At 35.4% G+C, this 24378-nt stretch overlaps 2 protein-coding genes across 5 annotated transcripts; one reads left to right on the top strand and one right to left on the bottom strand.

Moving 5' to 3' along the window:
- Positions 1 to 10467: 10467 nt before the first annotated feature.
- LOC107623823 (uncharacterized) lies at positions 10468 to 13833 on the bottom strand. 4 transcript variants are annotated; one of them, XR_015907530.1, is made up of 7 exons: positions 13345 to 13748; positions 13205 to 13255; positions 12962 to 13095; positions 12261 to 12361; positions 11953 to 12168; positions 11018 to 11226; positions 10468 to 10904 (listed from the first exon to the last, which is right to left on the bottom strand). XR_015907530.1 is itself a non-coding variant. In XM_088509472.1 (6 exons), the coding sequence occupies exons 1-5, from the start codon at positions 13627 to 13629 to the stop codon at positions 11990 to 11992; spliced, it is 750 nt and encodes a 249-aa protein (XP_088365598.1). In that variant the 5' UTR covers positions 13630 to 13748; the 3' UTR covers positions 10468 to 11226; positions 11953 to 11989. The 4 variants fall into 4 exon arrangements, 3 of the variants coding, with proteins under 3 accessions (XP_088365598.1, XP_016181693.1, XP_016181692.1); XM_088509472.1 differs by having other exon boundaries at positions 10468 to 11226; XM_016326207.3 differs by lacking the exons at positions 10468 to 10904; positions 11018 to 11226 and adding an exon at positions 11666 to 11834.
- An 8047-nt stretch (positions 13834 to 21880) lies between these two features.
- On the top strand, positions 21881 to 22432 carry LOC148581326 (uncharacterized). The gene has a single exon (XM_088492349.1). It carries the CDS (start codon positions 21881 to 21883, stop codon positions 22430 to 22432), a length of 552 nt encoding a protein of 183 aa, XP_088348475.1.
- Positions 22433 to 24378: the final 1946 nt, after the last annotated feature.

The following is a 24378-nucleotide window of genomic DNA, read 5'->3' as shown; positions in this document are numbered from 1 at the left end:
ATTCCTCAAATCCTAGTCAACTCCTATGGAAAGACTAGCTTTAGAGGGATCCAAATCAATCAGCAAATCCCAATTTTCAATCAACTGTTGAGTTTGATAACTCAATTGTCACCAATTATTCAACCAGAGCAAAGGGAGAAAAATCTAAATTATTTATATCATAAATAGAAGAAAGTAATTATAAATCTGAAATACCTCAAATTGCATTAAATAGAATATTCAAATCTAACATGAATAATTCATAAACCAAATTGGCAACATAAGTAATTAGCAAGTGAAATAGAGCAACTAAAGTAATAGACTAAATAAAAGTAGAAGAAAAACATAAATTAAAGGAACATTGAACCTGGAATGAAGAAATAACCATAAACTAAGAGAAATCCTAATTCTAAAACCTAAGAGAGAGGAGAGAACCTCTCTCTCTAGAAAACTACATATAAAAACCTCAAATTCGCAATATGAAAGTTGTCCTCAATGAATGGATTGATCCCCCACTTTATAGCCTCTAATTTGTGTTTCTGGGCCGAAAACTGGGTCAAAAACAGCCCAGAAATTGCTGGGGGTGACTTCTGCAATTTTCTGCACGTGGCATCCGTCACGCGTGCGCATGGGTCACGCGTGCGCGTCATTGGAGATTTTTCTTGCCACGCGTACGCGTCGTTTGTGCTCTGCACCAGGCACGCGTCCGCGTCATCTATGCGTGTGCATCGCTTGCGTTTTGCGCTAGGCACGCGTCCGTGTCGTCCATGCGTGCGCATCGCTGCCATTTTCTTCAAAACTCTATTTTGTGCGTTCCTTCCATTTTTGCGTGTTTCCTTTCTGTCCTCTAAGCCATTCCTGCCCTATGAAGCCTGAAAATACTTAACACATAGATCACATCATCGAATGGTAATAAAGGATAATTAAAATTAATATTTCTAAGGCATAGGAAACATGTTTTCACATATATCATGGAATAAGGAAGGAATTGTAAAACCATGCAAATCTTATGAATAAGTAGGTGAAGAATTGATAAAAACACTCAATTAAGCACAAGATAAATCATAAAATAGTAGTTTATCAATAGGATAATCACAGATAATGGATTGGTAGCATTTGAGATTTTTCACTACATGAAGAAGAAAACAACAGGTCAAAAAGGATACATTGGGCTGAAACTAGACATGGCAAAGGCTTACAACAGGATTGAATGGCCGTTCTTAAAGAAAGTTATGGTTTCTATGGGTTTCTCATCAAGATGGGTTAATCTCATTTGGAACTGTATCTCATCAGTGTCATTCTCAATCCTAATCAATGGTATACCAAGCAAGAACTTCAAACCTTCTAGAGGACTAAGGCAGGAAGACCCACTCTCCCCATACTTATTTGTTTTATGTGCTGAAGTTCTCTCAGGACTACTAATCAAGGCTCAAAACAGCAAGATAATACGAGGGATCAAAGTAGCAAGACAGGCACCACAAATAAACCACTTGTTCTTTGCAGACGATAGCATCCTATTTTCAAGAGCTTTGGACCAAGATATTCAAGGAATAAAGTAAATTCTTATCCAGTACCAGATAGCTTCAGGCCAAAGAATCAACCTTGATAAATCAGAAATTTCCTTCAGCTGAAACATACCAACTACCAAACAAAATCTCATTCAAAAGTGGCTAGGGATAAAGGCGGTAGAACAATACTCTAAATATTTGGGCCTTCCTACGTTTGTAGGAAGATCCAAAATGGAGGTTTTTGATTTTATTCAAGAGAGGATTTGGAAGAAACTTAAGGGCTGGAAAGAAAGATACCTTTCAAGAGTCAGAAAAGAAACTCTTATTAAAGCGGTGGCACAATCCATTCCAACATATATAATGGGTTGTTTTCAATTACCCAAGAGCCTATGTCAACATATAGATAGTATGATCAGAAAATTCTATTGGGGAAATAAAGAAGGAGAAAGAAAAATTCATTGGATCAAATGGGATAAACTGTGCACCAGTAAAATGGAGGGAGGCCTAAGATTCAGAAATTTTGAAGCATTCAATTCAGCTTTTCTAGCCAAACAAGGGTGGAGGCTTATGAGAAAACCAAACTCCCTGGCAGCAAAACTAATCAAAGCCAAATATTATCCAAAAACTAACTTTCTGGAGTCATCAACAGGATACACACCAAGCTATACTTGGAGAAGTATTTGGAATGTAAAGGAAGTGCTACAGATGGGAGGAATATGAAAAATTGGAGATGGCCGATCTATTAAAATTTGGTGATCACCATGGCTACCAAATCAACACAGATTCAAAATTTGGAGTCCAGTAATTTTTTTAGGCAAAGAGGCTACAGTGAGAGAACTGATGAATGATGAAGAGAACAGGTGGGATGCAAGAAAGATTAAAGACACATTCATGGAATTTGAAGCTCAACAAATCCTATAGATTCCTCTACCAATCACAACACAATCAGATGAATGAATTTTATTGGAGATTTACAAGAAATGGGGAGTTCAAGGTTAGGGATGCGTACCATAGAATTATGAAAGAGCAGAGCACTCGATACAGGAGCTAAATCTCATCAGACCCAAAAGAACCCAAATGGAAAAGGCTTTGGAAAGTTAAGGCACACCCCAGAGCAATCAACTATGTATGGAGGCTGATGAATAATTCACTGCCAACTCGATTGAACCTGCAAAAAAGGAGAGTCAACTGCACAGCCCTGTGTCCAAGATGTTGGAAGAAAGAAGAAATCGAGACTCACCTCATCAAGGATTACGAGTTTGTTCGAATTTTCTGGTACCATAGCCCCCTAGCCATACGATCATCAGAGCCACCTGGAGCCCAAGCTTGTGATTGGATTGAGGAATTGATGGAAAATTTAGATTCGGCCTCGCAAGGTCTTCTTTGCACAAGCATCCTTACTCTTTGGCAAGCTCGAAACAAGCACATGTTTAACGAGGAGAATCAATCCCCAATTAAAGCAGCGAAATTAGCAAGGAAAAATCATGAAAATTACATCAAAGCTCATACGCTCAATTTGAATGGAACCGTAGATTCACCTCTTGGAGCTACAAGCACTAAAAATTGGAAGAGACCACCCATCACAAAGATTAAAATTAATGTTGATGCCGCTAGTATTGATGATGGAGTAGTGGGTATTGGTGTGGTAGTTAGAGACACTAATGGAGACTTTTGATGGCATCCACATGCAAAGCTTTCTTATCCATTCAATCTCATGAAGCTGAAGCACTTGCATGTCTTATGGGCTTAGAAAAGGCCTGTGAATGTTGATTTTTTGATGTAATAATTGAGTGACAATGTTGAAGTCATTCAAAGCCTTAAAGAAAAAAAAGCCCATAAAAATTATTTTGGTTCATTTATTAGTATTGTTTAAGTTTAGCTAATAGCCTTAGATCAGTAGAGCACTCTCATGTAAAAAGGAATGGTAATAGGGTAGCTCATGAATTGGTTCAAATGGCTCTTACTAATCCAAACACAGTGTGGATAGAAGATGCACCTTCCTTTATATGTAATTTGGCCTATTTAGATATTATGGGTCCTATTCATGAATGAAAGCTACCTATTTACCTTGTCAAAAAAAAAATTACATCTTCTCTCTAAAACTCTATTTTTTTTTTTTTTTTTTGCTTCTTTACTCAAAATACTTTATTTGTAACAGTTCATATAAGTAACGAAAAAATCCAACTAATAATTTACATAATAAATATTAGATGCATTTTATCGAATCAAAAATCAAAAGATTAATTTTATTCTGTATGTTTATATTTAAAAACTAGAATTGAACGATTTTGAAAAGGTTTATATTTAAAAACTAGAATTTTACGATTTTGGATGTGTTTTAAAAATATTTTGTATATAATATTATACTATTAGAGGTGTTATAATTGAAAACTAAAAACACAATTTTTATGACCATACCAACTACATCTTCTCTCTAATACTCTAGATTTTTTTTTTGCTTCTTTACTCAAAATACTTTATTTGTAACGGTTCATATAAGTAACGAAAAAAATCCAACTAATAATTTACATAATAAATATTAGATGTATTTTATCAAATCAAAAATCAAAAGATTAATTATATTCTATATGTTTATATTTAAAAAGTAGAATTGAACGATTTTGAAAACGTTTATATTTAAAAACTAGAATTTTTTTATTTTGGATGTGTTTTAAAAATATTTTGTATATAATATCATACTATTAGATGTGTTATAATTGAAAAATAAAAACATAATTTTTATGATCATACCAACTACATCTTCTCTCTTAAACTCTAGATTTTTTTGCTTCTTTACTCAAAATACTTTATTTGTAACAATTCTATTGATAAAATCAAATAAAATCAAACTTGTTCCAATTAAATAATAATGGAGTTTGTATGTTTATTTTTAAATATAATTAAAAATGATGAACATGATATTTCATAACATTAATTAAGCACAGGTGTAAAAAGTGGGGATACCTTTTACCAATGAAGACGAGAGGGTGCTTCAGCTGGAAGGTGGTGATACCTTTCACCGATGAAAACGAGAGGAGGCTTCAGCTGGAAGGTTCCTGTTTCGTTTGAAATTCACTAATGCAGTGTGAATGTTACGTAAAAAAATGATTAACAAATCGTATTTGTTATGTGAAGTTACGTAAAAGAAGCAAAGTCCCAATAACTAACTATGAAGGCATCGGATTCGATGGTCCTAGAACGTTTGGACCATTAAATGGTCTCATAACAAAACATGTTTTTTAAGTTTTTTAATAACTGCTAAATAGTCCTTTTCTAAATTTAATTACAAATTAACCCATATATTTTATTTAATTATAAAAATTATTTTTTGTTTTATAAATTATTATTTTATCATTAATCTATTATATTTATTAATAATGAAAAACAAAAACAATAACGAATTAGATCTTCCATTAATCCTAATAAATTCTTTGGCAATCTCAATCGATTAAAAGTTTATTTTTAATCCGTTACATCCCTCGAGCGTTGTGACATCGTGTTTAAGAGAGAATCAGTCCATTGGATTAACAAAACCATCTACAAGGATCACATCACCCTCAAAGATTACGAGATCCACGACGGCATGGGCCTCGAGCTCTACTACAACTAAAATTCCTCTTCAAAGGTCTCTTCTTTCCTCTTCCATATTCTTCTTGATTTTAGGGTTTCCCGTGATTTTGCGTTTAATTAACAATTGGCTTGTTATGTAATCTGCTTCTGTGTTTGAATTTACCTTTCCCGAACATTGTGGATTCATAATTTTGTTCTTGATATATTTGAGCCGAGTCTTAATCTAAATTTCTGAATTTACATTTGTTCCCCCTTGAGTCTTCGCTCTTCACGTTTGATTATGCACAAATGGTTTATTAACTCATCACTAGTAAAGGTTATTTATTGAAGGAATCGCACGATTTCTGCGCATGCTAGTTCTGGAGACTGATCTTATTTTGTTGTTTGTTTCAGGTGCTATTAATGGGGTAATATAGTATGTGCTGGAAACTGGATAAATGTGTCGAATGTAACTCTTGACTTGCAAAAAACCCCTTTGATTGGAATAATGTACATACCCGGATGATATTGGGTTTAATTTGCTGTTGGAACAATCTGTTACTTTGTTATAGATAACATATTTGACATGTTCCTGGTTTATATGAATATGCACTATTTGTGGAACTATCATTGCCCTCTAAATTCTATTCAAATCTAGATATTCATACTCTTTACGTTCTTCATTAAAAGAACATCTAAATTAATGAGTTATTTATATAGAATTTGGTCATGTGGATACGTAAAGAACATCTAAATTAATGAATTATTTATGTAGTTGACTTTTAGAGCGTGTGTGTACCATTTTTGTTGAACGAAATGGTATTTTTACAATGTGCAAAACGAATTGTCATTATGGTAGAGTTCTTCAACATAATCGATATTAAAACAAGAGTTATTTTTTTACATCTTCGATAAATGTTATCACAGATATGATGTGAAGTTTCCCCCATAAAGAACTCCCTGTTATCCATTTCTATTAATGTTTGATTATACTCACTAAATAAATCTGTTTATATGATAATAACATAATCACCTAAACATTGTTATATGCTACAACAATATCTTGGTTCAATTATCTTAAGGCAGCAAAGCACGTCACATAATAAAGACGAACATGACAAACTAATATAAGAAAAGTTAAGCATCATGATGATTAGATCTAAGCATGACTTCTCAATTCTGAAGAGCATCTTAAATTCTAAGTATCAATTAACCATTGCAAAATGCCATAAGTCTCAAATCTCAATGGAAGAGAATCCTTGTCTTCCTTTGATTGATCGGTCATTTTACTTTGTCTAAGAGGTGACTATTGTTTACTCTAGAGTTTCATATCCTAAGAATGAACTGATCTAAGACATTGACTAAAATACCATCATCTAAACCTGTTATTCTACTGTCAATTTGATTGCAGTTATAAACCCATTCAAATAGAGAAGTAGAACTTGTTGCAGAAAAGACACAATTTATCTCCATCTACTTGGACATCAATGATCACGATCAACTACTTTCCCGATTTGGTTTTCCATTTACAGTGGACGATTGTGTCTTTGCATTAGTGCTATTTGATTCTTTTGAACTGCTAGAATCTGTTTTTCTCCTAAAGCCAAACCTTCTAGAGAAAATGTTCCAGCTTCTCTTTGTCTTTGTCAACTTCTGCAGCTCATTTCGAATTTCTGAGCATTCCTTCTCGATCTGCAAAAGACGTTCTCTCACGTTGTCTGTTCCCCCTGCAGAGTCCAGTTGATGATTACCATCACTCCTATGGAGGCCGAGATTTCCACTTTGTTCTTGTGAGTTTGCAAGATTGTCAGAAACAAAGAACTAGCCGGATATTGACGTGTGAAGCCGAAGTTGTTCGAAGAACAGGACTTGAACAATTACACGAAGAGGTAATCTTTCATTTTGCGCTGCATGAGTGCTTGCTTCAATTGAGAGTTTTTGGCAGTTCATCAGTCTACAAAGTTGCTCTCTTTCAGTATCTATCAGCCACGGATGTGCCTGCAGTATATTGATGTTTTACATTAGAATTACGAAATTCCAAACACACGAACATTAAAGACTTGTTATTATTATTTTACCATTAAGTTTATTATATGTTCTTTCAGAATATAGGTTTGGCAAAGGTAGCAAGTTCCAAACATCATTTTATTATTGTCTTCCACAATTTCAGTTGCAAAAACATGTAACATTGGTGTATTGAAATAAATTTATTGAGCAAGCTAGACTATCCAGTGTGATCTAATCTTAAGGTAAATATCTACTGCATGATATATACCATCATCAAGCGGCCTAGAATAGTCCGTAACTGCAACAACAAGTGCATGGAACTTAGACAAGCTCAAATTAGCATCTGAAGCCACCTCAGCAAGATATCAATCTAACAAGCTTGCCACCATTGTCATCGACGTCAATGGATCATCTGCAGCTATCAATGTTCCCTCTTTGAGTATTAATGGGGAAGCTGTTACAGGGAGGTATATAGACATAAAGTGATCAAGAATCCTATGAATGCAATCTACATCATAGAGGGTTTCAACTGAGTATCCCATATCTTTTAAAGAGAATCAATCGATTGAATTGGGCAAATCCATATTACTTTGATGACTTCAATCGATTGGGTAACAAAACCAATCGATTGAATTGTGAGACCTCAAGTTGCTTTGAAGCCTTCAATCGATTGAGTACTATAAACAATCGATTGAATTATTAAAAACGCACATTCTAGTCATCGTTCAATCGATTGGGTAATATGACCAATCGATTGATTTTTGCGAAAACCATACTGCCTTGCGATTTTCAATCGATTGTTTTATCATAACCTGAAGTCCAATCGATTACGTTATGGGAAACCGGAAATTCCATCAATTGTTTTGTTAATCCAATCGATTGATTTTCTAAGAAACACGATTTCACAGTCGTGGATGAATGTCATGGATCAAAGATAAACTTTTAATCGATTGGGATTGCCAAATAGTTTATTACGATCAATGGAAGATCTAATTAGTTATTTTTTTTTTTTTGTTAATAAACATAATAGATGAATAATAAAATAATAATTTATAAAATAAAAAATAGTTTTTATAATTAAATAACATGGGGTTAATTTGTAATTAAAATTATAAAAGACTATTTAGCAGTTATTAAAAAAATTTAAAAAATATATTTTATTATGAGACCATTTAATGGTCCAAATGTTCTGGGACCATCGAATCCGATGCCAACTATGAAGTGGATAAAAAGTTAGAGAAATTTTTGTTTTTAATATTTAAATTAAATTAATTTATAGATATGTATCTAAAAAATAGGAATATGTTTTAATAAAAAAATAATTAAATATTATTAAAGACTGATTAGTGTTGTACAAATAGCATTTTCCATTAATTTTTAGGAAACAGTGACTAATTTTACAAAAAAAAATTAAAACTTATTTTTTTAATTCAAAAATTATATTATCACTATTTTTCATCTTGCCAAAAAATATTGTCACAACTTTAATTATTAAATTACACATTTTTATAGATTTTCTTTTTTAATGACATCTTCATTTAAGGCTTCTCAGAAAAACAAAATTTTCTAACATGATAAGCGTAAATCCATTTCCTTTATTTTTTTTTGTCGTGCAGTTTTTAAGGGTTTTTGGCTAAGCGCAAACACATTAGTCTTGTAACTCTACATTACCTGTTTTTGAAATAACCCATCACAATTTTTACAATAAATCCCAACGATACTTACAAAAATACTACTCACTTTAGTTACTGCAAAAATTAAGCTAACATTATAATTATAAATAGGTGTGTAAGCAACTGACATATGCTGCTTTTGTGGGACCCATAATCTGTTACAAAGCAGAGACTCAAGTAACCCCTTGCTTTCTCACTCACCCCGTGTCATTTCTGCAGCCTGCACATCTGTGCTCAGCACCTACTGAAGGTAGAAGGCTTCAGCATTGTAGAACTCCCCTTTTCTTTTAGGTATCTAACCAAATCATTATCATCATCCATCCCAAACCGAGTTGGATACAAGCGACGTTCTACCACCAACTGTCTCATGGCATCACATTTCACCAATGTTGTCACGCCAGATGTTCCAAAAATATTAAAAATCTTTTCTGCGGAAAATTTGGAGGGAAAATTGCTAACAGGATGCAAGTGACAGGCCTAACTTTAGACAGAAGAATTGGGTAACTTAAAAAGGAGAAATACTTAATCCAAGATAGAAGCGCATGTATAAACTACAACCATCTAACAAACGTGGTAGAGGTATCTCTGAGAAAGTTCTCTCCTTTAAGTCAAAGGCAAGTAGGCAACGATAACATTTATCTTAGCAATTGTAGTTATAAGCCAACCAATGAATAGCTTCATTGAACAGCGTCCCAGCTTTAGGAATGTAGAGGTGACATTTCTGATAAGGAAAGGGGTGCTTACTATTTTCCAAGAATTTGCTCTCAGAGAAAAAAACCCAATTTGGTTATCAGCGAAAAGTTTCTGTTTGTCAAACTACCAGATAATCACCCGTTGAGGGGTCGTGTCCAAAATCATAAAATCAGATGAGAAAAAAGGTGCTAGTTTTTTGTGGACACCATTCGATGGGTTCCACAAACAAAGATTTTCAACAGGAACATTTCTCTTAAATAGAAGAAACCCTCTGCAGGATCAAAAAGAAAAAAAAAAAAGGGATCAAAACAAGGTTCCAATTCACGGTGGAGAAAATCCATTTCCATTTTGACACTGGCAAAATCATCGTGAGGCCATGGATCTGAGTCAATGGATAGGGCGTGAAGAGCTTCTGGTGCTATGACCATAACTCTATGGGTGCATGCGGCTCCTAGTTCAAAATGTTTTTTTTTTCAGAGTGAGCCATGACTTAGACACACACTTGAAAAGTTGAAACGTAATAAGGACTTCACCGGCAACCTCAACAGGATTTCAGGTAACAAATCATCAGGAAGGGGCGACATGCTCCCCTATAATTGAGATATAAAAAGCATAAGAGTAGTGAGGTGTGATATATTAAGCAAGATTGTGGTTCCTTGGAAGGTGTTTTAAATGGCTATTACTTAGCTCTTATGAATGCTGAAGAGTTAACTATACGTGCTATAGAGATAGAGACAGGTTATTTTACACAAACACTGGTATGAAAATATGAAATGGTTATCAAAGGGCATCGCCAACTCGTGTTAGATTTTTAATTAAACAGAAACTCGGACATGGTTTTTAGTAATTTTGGCCAGGATTTAACTAACATAAATACCAAATTATTTTCAACAAATAAATTTAACAAATAAATTTATTAATTTATGTATATAAATTCTGATAAATATGAATATAAACTAAATTGACACATATACAAACTCTGATAATATAAGTGCAAACTATGTATCTTTTATGTGTAAACTTCTATAAATGAGTGTAAATTATTGCTGATTAAGTACTAATCCAAAATAATATTTCCTGATCTAATATTACTGATCTAATATTTCCTAGTACACTTGGGTGCGTGCCGTACCCTAGCATATGCACATGGTTACACGTATATATATAAATATGGAAAAGTCTAGGGGACCAGCACTTTTTTAACAATCTGGCCAGCACTTAACCATCAAAAGAAAAGTGAGTGATCTTTCACTATTTGATGTAATCTCACACCATTAAAAACACTATTGATGGCCAATTAATGGTTACAAAACACAACTTGCTGGCCTCCTAGCACTTCTTAATAAATATTATGAGTATCAGGGTATGCACTGAATGGTGTGTACACATGTCTGTTGTTATAAGAATCTCAAGTCCAATCTCTGTGTACACATGTCTGTTACATGCTCGTTTCCAAATAAGTTTGCAGAACCTCACCTCAAGAGACCTTAAACGGCTAAAACCAAAGGAAAACTAGTCAATAACAACATATACTTTTGTTGGAGGTTTGTCTTTGATGTGAAACACAGTGCACTAGTGAAACTAAAAAGATTAGGAGAACATGGATACCCGTACTGAGGTTCGGAGAGAGAGAGAATCTGCTTGGGATTCATACATGCCATGCCATTTCTTGGACCAAGTTGTGAAAACCCTCTCCAGATGCCTTGGTCTTGACCCTACAACTACTCAAAGCGAAGAAGAAGAAGCAGCTTCTCTTGAAAAAGATGGAAAGTGACACCCATAACGTCACAAGTCTTAAGGAGATCACCAAGACCACCCTTAAGTCAAGGACGAGAAAGCCAAATCAGCGGCTTCTTAAATAATAGAAAACTCTCTAGGCTTAGCTGATTCTATGTATGTGTCCATGATTTTAATCAAGTAATATCTCAAATTTAATTGTCCTACATTTTGGGTTTGGTTTTCCGTTGTACCTGATATAGAGAAAAAATTCTGCCTCCTTCCATGTTCAAGGTTTTTTTTTTTTTTTAAACAAAGAAACTCTAATAGAATTATTAAAGTGAGACCAAATGTCAGGATACAACAGTTTCTCTGAGTACTCAGTACTAAACAAAAGAACTCATCAAATACACTTATTCAAGGTTAGAAACAGGGTTTGAGCTTTGATGTTTATTTTCATGCCCCAAAATCAATGTAAATGTAATCCTAGTGGCCTTGAATTTGAGATTCAGTGTCACTTTTATTAGAACACATCCGATATTTAAATTTAATGATTTTCATTTTGTTATTTCTCCTTGTAAGCTTCTTCACTGGTATTATTGTGTTCTAATACAAGTGCACAACCACATCAATGATCAAACAGCACTTCAACATATCACCAAGAAAGAGATTGCAAATGGTCGCTCTTTTTATACTATAGATCCCAGAGCTGAAATGTAAATCTCTAACTAGTTAGGAAAAAAAAGAAGGGGATTCGGACCCAAAAGAAAAAGACTGACACAGAAAAACAAAAACAGAAACAGAGCTTACAAGCTTAGGTTGCTCACCATGATGACTTTCATCTTCTATGTATGATTCTTAACATTATCTACGCCCACCTATATAGCTAAGAGCAAACTTTGAAAATCTTGCAAGTGTGAAGAACATTTTCATGATAGCACGACCCTTGACAACGCCCTCTCTCATGTTTCTTGCCGCTCTGGCCACCCCAGGTCCACCTGAGTCAGCCTGTGCTTTTGGACTCACCATTGCCTGCAAGGAAACTATATCCAGTGAACATCAAGTAAAATTCTTCCAACATCTACAATGCAAGATTGCTAACAATATAATACAGCTATGATTTCAGGTAGGTAACCTGAAGAAGGAGGAGGAGACATGGTTGCCAAGCGGCGAAGCCTCTGCTCTGCTGAGCGAACAGCGCGTGTGGAGCTTCTAACACCTTGAGTAATCTCTTGCCTGCATAACAATAATAATACACCAATGAGAGAGGAAAATGGCTTTCTTCTAGAATTAACAGGTTGTGTTGGCTTGGTATACTATATTCTTTATTGATATAAGGGTTTAGCTACACATGTTAAATTTACAAATTAAAAATGTTTTTATTGGAAAAATAACAACTAAAATTTTCAATATATTTATTGTATATTTATTAAATAAAAATTTAAAAACTTCTGTTAACATCAATCTTAACCAAAGAATAATGCTAGATAATCAACAAAATTTATTATTTTTCGTCAACTCTTAACCTACACTTTAAATTTTAAGTATTAAATTCTAAATTTTAATAGTGTAAAAATAACATATTGGCCAAATATTGGCTGGTATTGCAAAAGTGAAGTGGCAATTAGGTATCGTGGAAGAGTACCTTTTTTGTTTCAAGGGCAAATTAATCCTCGAGGACCTTACTCTTGACAAAAAGTGTTCACCCCTGTCATTTCTATTAACTAAACCCTAGATATAATGCCTATTTACCTACTCGTTTGCATCACCACTACATGTATAACTCAAAACATGAAACGATTAAAATAAATGAATGAAAAAGATAAGAACGCAGACCCAAGATCACTGAGCTCCGTGGTGAGGTCACTGATTTCCATGCCGGATAGACGGATTGCAGCCATGGTACCAGGAAGCTCCTCTCTTGTGGTATCCATCAACTTCTCCAGTGATTCTGCTGCTCTCTTGAAAGCCTTTGCGTAACCACATTCCAAATTGAGCAAACACAAGTTATTCACAATCAAAATTAAGCCTTTCTAAAATGAAAACAATTGATTCCATCAGAAGGCTATTAACACAAACCAGAAGTGTAGGAATTGCGGAGCAAAATAGCCACGTGGCACATATCGCTGTCTGCACCAAAGAAGAACAAAAAAGAAAACATTAGAATTGGTTGAAGAACGAATAAATAGAATTGACAAAGGAAGAAGAGAGAAGGGTACCACGCAAGCCACGACGTTGAGAAGAGTGATGTGGCGCTGTGAGAGGCGAAGCTGTGGAAGCTGCGGCAAGGAAGACACAACGGTGGAAGTGTAGAGCGGTTGTTGTGGCGCGTGAGAGTGTGGTTGTGAGGCCAAAGAGCAAGACAGTGGAAGTGTGGCGCGTTTTCTGCACGAGAGGCTAACACGCTTGTGAATGTTAGTGGCGAATGCGCTCTTAGGGTGGGGAACTACAACGCCTTGGTTTGAAGGTTGTAATCGCAATTGCAGTCGCATGGAACTTAGCATCTCTTCGGATTCAGGGTGAAACTCTCACAAAGTGCAAAAGAAAACCCAGCTCAATGCAGTCTCCACCTCGAGCACTCCGACCGTATGTTTTGAGCTTGCATATTAACCATGGCTGAAGCCCAATCCAAATGAAGAGTATAGAGAGCAGCCCAATCTATTCAAACAGTATAAAGCAATTAAATTTTTAGGCCACAATCCCTTAAAAATAAAACATAAATATATGATTAATTATTTTAACAAAAATATTTTTAAAAATTAGAATAAAATGAAAAATATTATTTTATATTTTGAGTATTTTTAATTTTAATTTTGGATAAATGTTCACTCAGTATACTTTTTTATATTTTTCTTTCTTAGGTTACCTTCATTTAGTGTATTTTTATTATATTTTTTTTTTTCATCAATCTCTCTTTCCAATGCTAACTCCCATTCTCTACATGTTGTATTGTTAGGGTATTTATTCTTACTTCTAAATTTCAATTTATATAGATATATTTTTAAAAAGATAAAGTTTTTTTTCAAACTTTTTTAATTTTTTATTGCATTTGATTCTTTTAATTTTTTTTAAGTTTGATTTTTATATTTTTAGACTACATAGACAAGGTAAATAAGATAAAACCAAAATTCTAGTAAAATTGAATTAGAAAATTTAAGTATTGAATTAAGTATTGAATTAATATTAGAAAATTTATTTTTGTATTAAAAATATTAATCTAAAATATTTTTTATTTTAAAAAAATATATTTACATCAACAAATTCTAATATTAATTAATTTATTTATTTGGTGTAAATCTAAAAAATTAATAACAAAATAAGTAAACTTTTTCTTATGATTGAAAATTTATAATTTACAAAAACCAAATTAAAAATTTAAATTATATACAATAAATTAGGAGATAAAAGAATTATAAATATTAGGACCACAATACTCAAGATTCTGTTAATTTTTTAGAATTTCAAATTAATCTTAATAAGTGAGAGAATTTTTTTAAGAAAAACCAGATCATAGAAGGTTTTGAAAATTTCTCAAATTTTGATGTGTTTTGTATATATATAATAAGTAATTTAAAGTAAAATTGTAAATAAAAAATAAAAATAAAAGCATCAAAATTATGAAGGTCACATGTTGCATCCATTATGTAGAAGTGTAAAATAATAAAAATAAAAGCTATCAAAATAAGATATTTGTTTACAAAGATAAACAAAAAGAATTTTAATTAAAATTGTGAGTTAACTTACAGTAATCACATTAGAGCTACAAATAAATTAGTTCTTACTCTTAACTCTTAACAAGTTAGATCTATAATTAATTGATTTGAGTCTGATTTATACTTTGTTATAAAATATTTTTTAAATATTAGATTTGACTTGATCTAAAATCTGATACAAAATTTAATATTTTTTAATAAAAATTTAAAAAAATATATAAAAAGAACTACTTATATATGAAATATATAAAATTCAATATTTACAGTAACACATAAACTTTTAAAATATATAAAATATTTATAATAAAATATGATAAATTTAACATCTTAATTAATTTTTTAATTATAAAAATATTTATATTTTTAAGCTCTAGTTAGCCTAATAGATCAATTAAGCTAATTTATAAATTTCAACCGCGTTTTTAATAAATTTTGACTTTTAAAATAAATTGATTGTCATATTTTATGACTGCCAAGCCTGGTCAAATACAGGTCAAGTTATAAATAAGTGCTTGATAAGCTAACTGATTTATTTCTATTTCCTAAATTACATAGTTAATTTATATTCTAATAAAATGTCTAAAATTTGATTCTTTAATTATGGGTTACCCAACATAGCATTTAAATTTAATAGTTAAAAAAAAATATATCCCATGATCTAATTGGTCTCTTTGGATTGAAACACTTTTTCATGGCATGTCAAATTTTCTGAAGGCAGTTATCGTTCTACATCAATTTTATGAATCCATGAAGTGACTCACTTGATTCACGATTTAAAATTTCGAACTAATTAATCTAATCAATTTAAAAACTCAACAATTTGATCGTCAATTGAAAATTGAGATAAAACAGGTTTCTTTGATTTTCGATATCTAACCATTTTATTTTTCCTTCTATATTTTTATTCTCACACATCATATCATAATCAGTGGCGCCTTTTGGATTATGTATATCAATACAACTGGAACTTATCTAATCTCAAAGTGAGTATATGATTACATTGATGTTCAAGTTATGGCTTTTGGCTGAACAAACAAAATGCATTTAGAGGGTGGTGTTCTTTATGGGGAAAATATTTACATCTTTGGTTCCACCGAGCATGTGTAGCTCAATAACTGTTTCATTATTTTGCATTCCTATTCAAGACGCTTCATTTGTTTCGTGCATTTTCTTAGTTCATCTTACATACATATTAATTTTTTTAACATTTGCATCTCAAACTTGTCTGGTATAAATATGAAAGCACAGTTGTTTGCATATCCATTATTGTATTTATAAATTTTCAAATTGAGTCCTAATTTTATGTGATCTGTAAATCTTTTAACTAATTTGATTAGTACATGAGGATTTATTGTTTTGTTGTATTTATATATAATAGAAGAGCAATCGATAGTCCAATACTGACATGTAGAGTATTTTATGTTTGATATGTATTAAGCCCTATTACTTGATAAGTGACACCTAAAATAAAAACAAAAAATCAATTTTCTTCTTTCTTGACCTTTGCTGTGTCTAGTTCATACACTGACTTGGCCATCGTTTTGTCTATCAGATTGAGCAGAAAATCAAATTTCAACGAGAATTCAAATTTTAGATTGGATTTATTCTTTCTCTTAATTTTTCTCTCATTTATGCTGATAACCACTAACTTCTTCTTGAAGTCTTTCCCTTTTCTTTTTTCTCTGACACTAAATTTTCCTTCCAACTACGTTTTCGCCGGAGCAGAAAAGAAGAAAACACAACGGTGAAGATATGGTTGCTAAAAATTTGGTGGATATATTACCTGATTTTACTTCTGATTTCAATTCTAAACTTCACACAGAATAGTACTATTACGTAAGCTAAAAATTTCCTTAGTATAGAAGAAACTTTTACATCATCATTTTAACATTTTTTTTAGAATATATCTATTATATCTATTATATATCTATAGTTTTACAATCAAAATGTGGCAGATGTCACTTTTTCAATTGGAATCAAATCTTTTCCTCCAAAATTAAGGAATTTTTCTCTCCTCCACTAATTTTACAACCAAAATGTACCACATATCACTCTCTCATTGTAATTGATATTAAATATTTCCCTCCAAAATTGAAGAATTCTTCCCTCCTTCTTACTAATTTTACAATCAAAATGTGCCACATGTCACTCTCTCATTACAATTGAAATCAAATCTTTCCCTCCAAAATTAAGGAATTCTCCTCTCATCCTTACTAATTTTACAACCAAAATGTGCCACATGTCACTCTCTCATTATAATTGATATTAAATCTTTTCCTCCAAAATTAAAAAATTCTTCCCTCCTTTTTACTAATTTTACAACCAAAATGTGCCACATGTCACTCCCTCATTGTAATTGAAATCAAATCTTTCCTTCCAAAATTAAAGAGTTCTCCCCTCCTCCCTCTTCCTTTCTATATTTCTCTCATTCCTTCAACAACTCTATCTATTTTATATATCATTATTAATATCAATGACTAATTACTAATTTCACAATCAAAATGTGTAACATGACATTCTTTAATTGCATTATTAAAATTGAAATATTAAAATTAAAATTGAAATATACCTATATTATGTATCATATATTACTATCTAATTTAATAATCAAATGTGTCACATGACACTCTCTTATTAAAATTGAGAGAAAATATTTTTTTTCAAAATTAATAAAGTCCCTTCCTAAATTCTCTTATCTACTTTTCTCCATTTTTCTATTTTACTCTATATATAATTTATATTTTATATTAGTAATTTGACAAATCAAAATATGTCATTCGATATTTTTTTACAACTAAAATAAAATCTTTTCTTCCAAAATTAACAAACTCTAACTCTTACTCTCATTTTTCATCTTTATCTTTCTCTCTTTTCTTTCATTCTCTATTTTTTCTATCTTTCTATTCTAGAGAAAACAAAATTAACAAAATAATATAATTCAACTAAAAATTATTATTATTATTATTATTATTATTATTATTATTATTATTATTATTATTATTATTATTATTATATACATAATTTTTTAGTTTTTATTTAGTTTAAAATTTTTACCGATTTTCTTTCTAATCTATATTTTAATTTCTCTTCTTTCAAATATTTATTACATATAATTTGGAGAGAATACTTGTTCATACCCTGGCCCAACATTAAGGCCCGGATCCAAATAGAAGGCCCAATCCAAAGATTGGCTCTCACTCGACACCGACCTTCTCTTAAGAAGTCGGTGTTAACAACGACTTGGCCAAAAGAAGTCGGGGATGAAGATTAGCCGGTAGATAACGCTCATTCAAATAAGTAACTGCCCCTAAGATCTCTCAACCCACTTCCAAGAGCCATATCTCAACTTCCCTAAAATAACGGGACGGTTATCCTCCTTAAAAGGTGGAAATACTCCAACGGTGGTTATTGGTTCACCACTATAAATACACTAACACCCCTCAGGTATCACTAAGTTCCAATATTCTCCAAACCTGTTTACCCCTTTGGTGACTTAGGCATCGGAGTGTCTTTGCAGGTACCACCTCCCATTCTCCCTCACACACAAGTCAGAAGGAGGCTTCCAAATGTGAACCTGCTCGAAGGCTTCCCCCGCTAGACGATTGGGCCAACCCGTTGGGTCCAGCCCATTAATCTCCGGTTACCCTTCGTAACATTGGCGCCGTTGTCGGGGACCCGAGAGATCAACCAGTGATGGCGGATAATTCACCTGAAGATGGCTACACAGCGTCCGATTCTGAGCAAGAGAATCTAGACGTTGGAAACAATAGCGCGAACGTGACCACCCACCAAGGTGGGGCCGATCAGAACAGAGAAGGTACTTCTGGGTTGAAAGACCCAAAGGCAAACTCTTCTGATGGACGCGAGTCGGGAAAAGAGGGACAACCCCATGCAGCCGATTTCATGGGATTGTTCCATGGCCACCAAGGGCGCTTGGAACAGTTGGAACAAGAACTGGAACGGCAACGAGAGGCGGAGAGAAACCTGAGAAACGAGATTGAACGACGAAAAGAGCTAGAGAAAAAGCTCTTAAGGCTGGAGTCTGCCCTTAAAAGTCGAAGTTCCCGCAACGACCGAGAAGACTCTCCCTTGGGGGATAAGATCCATTCAGCAAAGACATAATGAGAGAAAAAGTTCCAAAGAACTTTAAAAGCCCCAAAATGGACCTCTATGACGGAACCACGGATCCAAAGCATCATTTAAGCAACTTTAAAAGCCGGATGTATCTCGCCGACGCTTCTGATGCTACTCGCTGCAAGGCTTTTCCGACAACCTTGACAAAGGCAGCAATGAAGTGGTTCGATAGTCTTCCTCCGAGGGCAGTCACCAGTTTCGACGACCTCTCGTGAAAGTTTCTGATGCGATTCTCCATCCAGAAGGACAAAGTAAAGCACGCACCGAGCCTCTTGGGAGTAAAACAGGAGGTCGGAGAATCTTTGAGGGACTACATGGAAAGGTTCAATAAAGCGTGTTTGGAGATCCAAGACCTGCCCACAGAAGCAGTGATTATGGGCTTAGTAAATGGACTTCAAGAAGGCCCCTTCTCCCAGTCCATATCAAAAAGGCACCCGACCTCCCTAAGTGACGTACAAGAGAGAGCTGAGAAGTACATCAACATGGAGGAAAACACTAAGCTACGAGAGTCGGGCTGGCGGCCTGGGCAATCTCACTCATCAAAAGAGAAGGAAAGAGAGCCCAAGAGGAAAGAAAAAGTCGGCCCTGAAAGGCCTAGGAGATATCACTCCTATACCCCTTTACGAGTCTCTCTAGTGGATGTCTAGAGGAAAATTTGCCATACTAAAAGGCTACCACCCCCTAGACCCATCAAAAATAAAAAGGGAGGAAGTCGTGGTGACTACTGTGAGTACCATAAGATATATGGTCACTCAACAAATGATTGTTACGACCTAAACAATGTGATAGAAAAGCTGGCCAGATAAGGTCGGCTTGACAGATATCTCATGGAAAGGTCAAACCATCAGGGCAAGAGAAAGCGAGACGACGAGGACCGAAGAGATCCACTGCCGCAGACCCCGGAAAGACACATACATATGATCTCGGGAGGATTCGGTGGAGGCGGCCTCACAAAGTCAGCTCGCAAGAGGCACTTGAAGGAAGTCTACCAGGTCGAGTGCCAGGATCCCGCCCTCCCAACCATTTCATTCACCAAAGAAGATGGGCAATGAATCATTCCTGGACATGATGATCCAGTGGTGATAACCATGGTCCTTGCTAACGCCCATCTTCACAGAACCCTGGCAGATCAGGGGAGTTCAGCTGACATCCTTTTTAAACCAGCATTTGATAAGTTGAGGTTGGATGAAAGGGAATTAAGAGCCTACCCTGACACCCTATATGGCCTAGGAGATACGCCAATAAAACCACTGGGATATGTACCCCTTCACACAACTTTCGGAAAGGGGGGAAATCTAAAACTCTGAGCATCGACTTCATAGTCATCAATGTGGGGTCAGCTTATAATGCCTTGATCGGCAGAACTACCCTAAATCGGCTCGGAGCAGTGGTATCCACTCCTCATCTCTACATAAAATTCCCAACACCAGAGAGAATAGCAACCATCAGGGGAGACCAGAAATTGGCAAGGAAATCCTATAACAAAAGCCTGAACCTAAGAGGGAAAGGAAAAGAGGTGCAGATGATTGAGCTCGGAGGGCTCAAAGTCAAGGAAGAGTTGCGATCACAACCCGGGGAAAAAACCGAGGAGGTACAGATTGGAAAAGAGGAAGGAAAAAACACTAATATAGGAGCCGACTTCAAAGAAGAGTTGAAAGGGAAACTTACAAAACTCCTACAAGAAAACTCCGACCTCTTTGCTTGGAAAGCCTCCGACATGCCAGGGATAGATCCCGAACTCATGTCGCACAAACTATCAGTTTATCCCGGATCGCGACCTGTTCAATAAAGAAGGCAAAAACTCGGACCCGAACGGACTCAAGTGGTGGAAGAACAAGTGCAAGCACTCCTAGAAGCCAGATTCATCAAAGAGGTCAAATATCCAGCGTGGCTAGAAAATGTGGTGCTAGTCAAAAAACATGGCAAGTGGAGGATGTGCGTTGATTATACCGACCTGAACAAGGCGTGTCCCAAAGACCCATATCCACTTCCAAGCATTGATACTCTAGTAGACTCCAGCTCAGGGTATCAATACTTGTCGTTCATGGATGCATACTCGGGATACAATCAGATCCCAATGTACAAGCCGGATCAAGAAAAAACATCATTTATCACGCCTAGGGCGAACTATTGCTATGTGGTTATGCCCTTTGGACTAAAAAACTCTGGAGCTACATATCAAAGGCTGATGAATAAAGTGTTTGCGCCTCACCTTGGGGGACTGATGGAAGTCTATGTAGATGACATGTTAGTAAAAACCAAGGATGAGACCGACCTCTTGGAAGACCTCTCGCAAGTCTTCAACACCATAAGGTTGCATGGGATGAGGCTGAATCCTGCAAAATGCACCTTCGCAGTAGAGGCTGGAAAATTTCTAGGATTTATGCTTACACAAAAAGGAATCGAAGCTAATCCTGAGAAGTGTAAAGCAGTCCTGGAAATGAAAAGCCCGACTTGCTTAAAAGAGGTCCAGCAGCTGAACGGCCGACTTGTCGCCCTTTCCAGGTTCTTGGCGGGATCAACATTAAGATCTCTACCACTCTTCTCTCTAATAAGAAAAGGATGCCAGTTCGAATGGACTCCTGAGTGTGAAGAAGCATTTCAGGAGTTCAAAAGGTTCTTAAACACAACCTCCCATTCTGACCCGACCTAAAATTGGGGAAGAACCGTCCTGTATTTGTCCGTAGTAGACAAAGCCGTAGCATCAACCCTAATACGGGAAGACGAGGTCGAGCAGCATCCTGTGTACTTCACCAGTAAAGCACTACAAGGCCCTGAATTGAGGTATCAAAAACTCGAGAAGTTTGCATATGCCTTAATAGTAGCCTCTCAAAGGTTACGACCTTACTTTCAAGCTCACACAATAAGAGTCTGAACGAGCCAACCCATGAAGCAAATCCTCCAGAAGATGGATATTGCGGGTAGAATGGTTCAATGGGCAATAGAGATATCCGAGTTTGACTTGAAGTATGAAACTCGGACGGCAATAAAAGCCCAATGCCTCACGGACTTCGTAGCAGAATATGCAGGAGACCAAGAGGAAGAATCCACTACATGGGAGCTATACATAGATGGATCCTCAAACAAAATAGGAAGCCGTGCAGGCATAATACTGGTCAACAAAAGGGGAACACAAATAGAAGTCTCCCTCAAGTTTGAATTCCCAGCTTCTAACAATCAGGCAGAATACAAAGCCTTGATTGCAGGATTAAAGCTGGCAGTAGAAGTCAGTGCAACAAAAGTAGTGATATTCAGCGACTCTCAGGTGGTGACTTCCCAAATAAATGGAGAGTATCAGGCTAAAAACCCCAATATGAAGAGGTACTTGGACAAAACCTTGGAGCATCTTAGACGCTTTGCGGAAACCGAGGTCAAACATATAACTCGGGATCTCAACAGCAGAGTAGACGCCCTTTCCAAGCTAGCAAGTACTAAGCCAGGGGGAATAATAGAAGCCTGATCCAAGAAACTCTCCAAGAACCCTCTGTAGCAAAAACAGAGGCCAAACAAGACGTCCTTGAAGTCTCCGGATTAGACCTCGGATGGATGAATCCTTTAATCGAATACTTAAAATTCGACATCCTACCCAAAGAAGAAAAAGAAGCCAAGAAAATTCGGAGGGAAGCACAAAACTATACTTTGGTAAAAAATATCATCTACAAAAGGGGAATATCAACGCCATTATTAAAATGCATTCCGACCTCAAGGACGACAGAAGTCTTAGAAGAAGTCCACAATGGTATCTGCGAAAATCACCTCGGAGCAAGGTCCCTGGCTAGGAAAGTCCTTCGAGCTAGGTTCTACTAGCCGACCTTACAGAAAGATGCCACTGAATTTGTAAAGAAGTGTCAGTCATGCCAATTGCATGCAAACTTCCATGTTGCTCCCCCCGAGGAGCTCATAATTATAACTTCTCCATGGCCTTTTGCTAAATGGGGACTGGACCTGTTAGGACCCTTTCCCCAAGCACCTGGACAAGTAAAATACTTGATAGTGGGAGTAGACTACTTCACGAAGTGGATAGAAGCAGAACCATTGGCCACCATCACTGCCCAGAGAAGTCGGAAGTTTCTCTACAAAAACATTATCACAAGGTACGGAGTACCTCACTCCATCACCACGGATAATGACACTCAGTTCACCGACTCAACCTTCAGAAACCTAGTAGCCAGCATGAAGATTAAGCATCAGTTCACCTCGGTAGAACATCCACAGGAAAATGGCCAAGCCGAGGTAGCTAACAAAGTCATACTGGCAGGGTTGAAGAAAAGGCTACAAGATGCAAAAGGAGCCTAGGCTGAAGAACTCCCACAAGTACTTTGGGCTTACCGAACTAAACCTCAGTCTGCCACGGGGGAAACACCCTTCCAACTTGCTTATGGCATAGAAGCCATGATACCAGTTGAAATCAGCGAGCAAAGTCCTAGGGTGAGCTTCTACGATGAGGTGGGAAACATACAGGGGCACAAAGAAGAACTGGAGTTACTCCCTGAAATCCGAGAACAAGCCCAGATAAGAGAAGCAGCGTTGAAACAAAGGATAACAAATAGATATAATAAAAAGGTCATCGAAGAAGTTTCACCCCAGACGACCTGGTTTTGATTAGAAATGATATTGGAGTCAACAAATTTGGGGAGGGAAAGCTCGCTGCCAATTGGAAAGGACCATACAAAATTAGTAAAGCCTTAGGAAAAGGCTACTATAAGGTGACCAACTTAAACGGCACCGAGTTACCTAGATCGTGGCATGCTTGTAATATGAAAATGTACTATAGTTAAAAGCGAACTCTGCTCACTGATGTACTATTTTCCCAACTTCATGGTTTTTTCCTAAAGAAAGGGTTTTTCTGAAGGGGGGTTTTTAACGAGGCATCAAAGTGGGGACTAAAGGGAACAAATTGTCAAAGCCCTTAGTAGCAAAAAGTACCTTCGCAAATAAATAAAGATCTTTTTCCCATATCTCTTTATAAGTCCCTTTATACGTTATTCTTTCTACGAAACGTGCCGGCTTAAGCTCGATAAAGCGTGAAAATCCCATGAACCTACCTAGATGGTCGTTAGGATAAAACGACAAGGTACAAGTCGGTGTAAAGAGGACATAAAAGTAGATCATGATAAACTCGGAAATCACTCGATCTACAAGTCAGGAAAACCGAGAAGAAAAATGCATCGCAAAAATAACCTAAGTTACAGAAACTCAATAAATCAAAAAATTGAGTATAAGGAATATGAAAAGAGAAAAAGAAAATCCAACAAAAAAACCAAAGGCATAAGCTGTCCTAAGTCTTTGAAAAAAATTTAAAGTAGCTCAGACAAAAGGACAGCCAGCCAGGATAAAGGATTTTTCAAAGCAAAAAAGATCAAAAAGGGTTTTGGAAAAACCTAAACAGAAAGCATGCACACAACA

The sequence above is a fragment of the Arachis ipaensis genome, chromosome B10, assembly GCF_059453495.1.
Source record: "Arachis ipaensis isolate K30076 ecotype BB chromosome B10, ASM5945349v1, whole genome shotgun sequence".
Classification (NCBI taxonomy): domain Eukaryota; kingdom Viridiplantae; phylum Streptophyta; class Magnoliopsida; order Fabales; family Fabaceae; genus Arachis; species Arachis ipaensis.
This window is presented reverse-complemented; position numbering and strand designations above follow the sequence as displayed.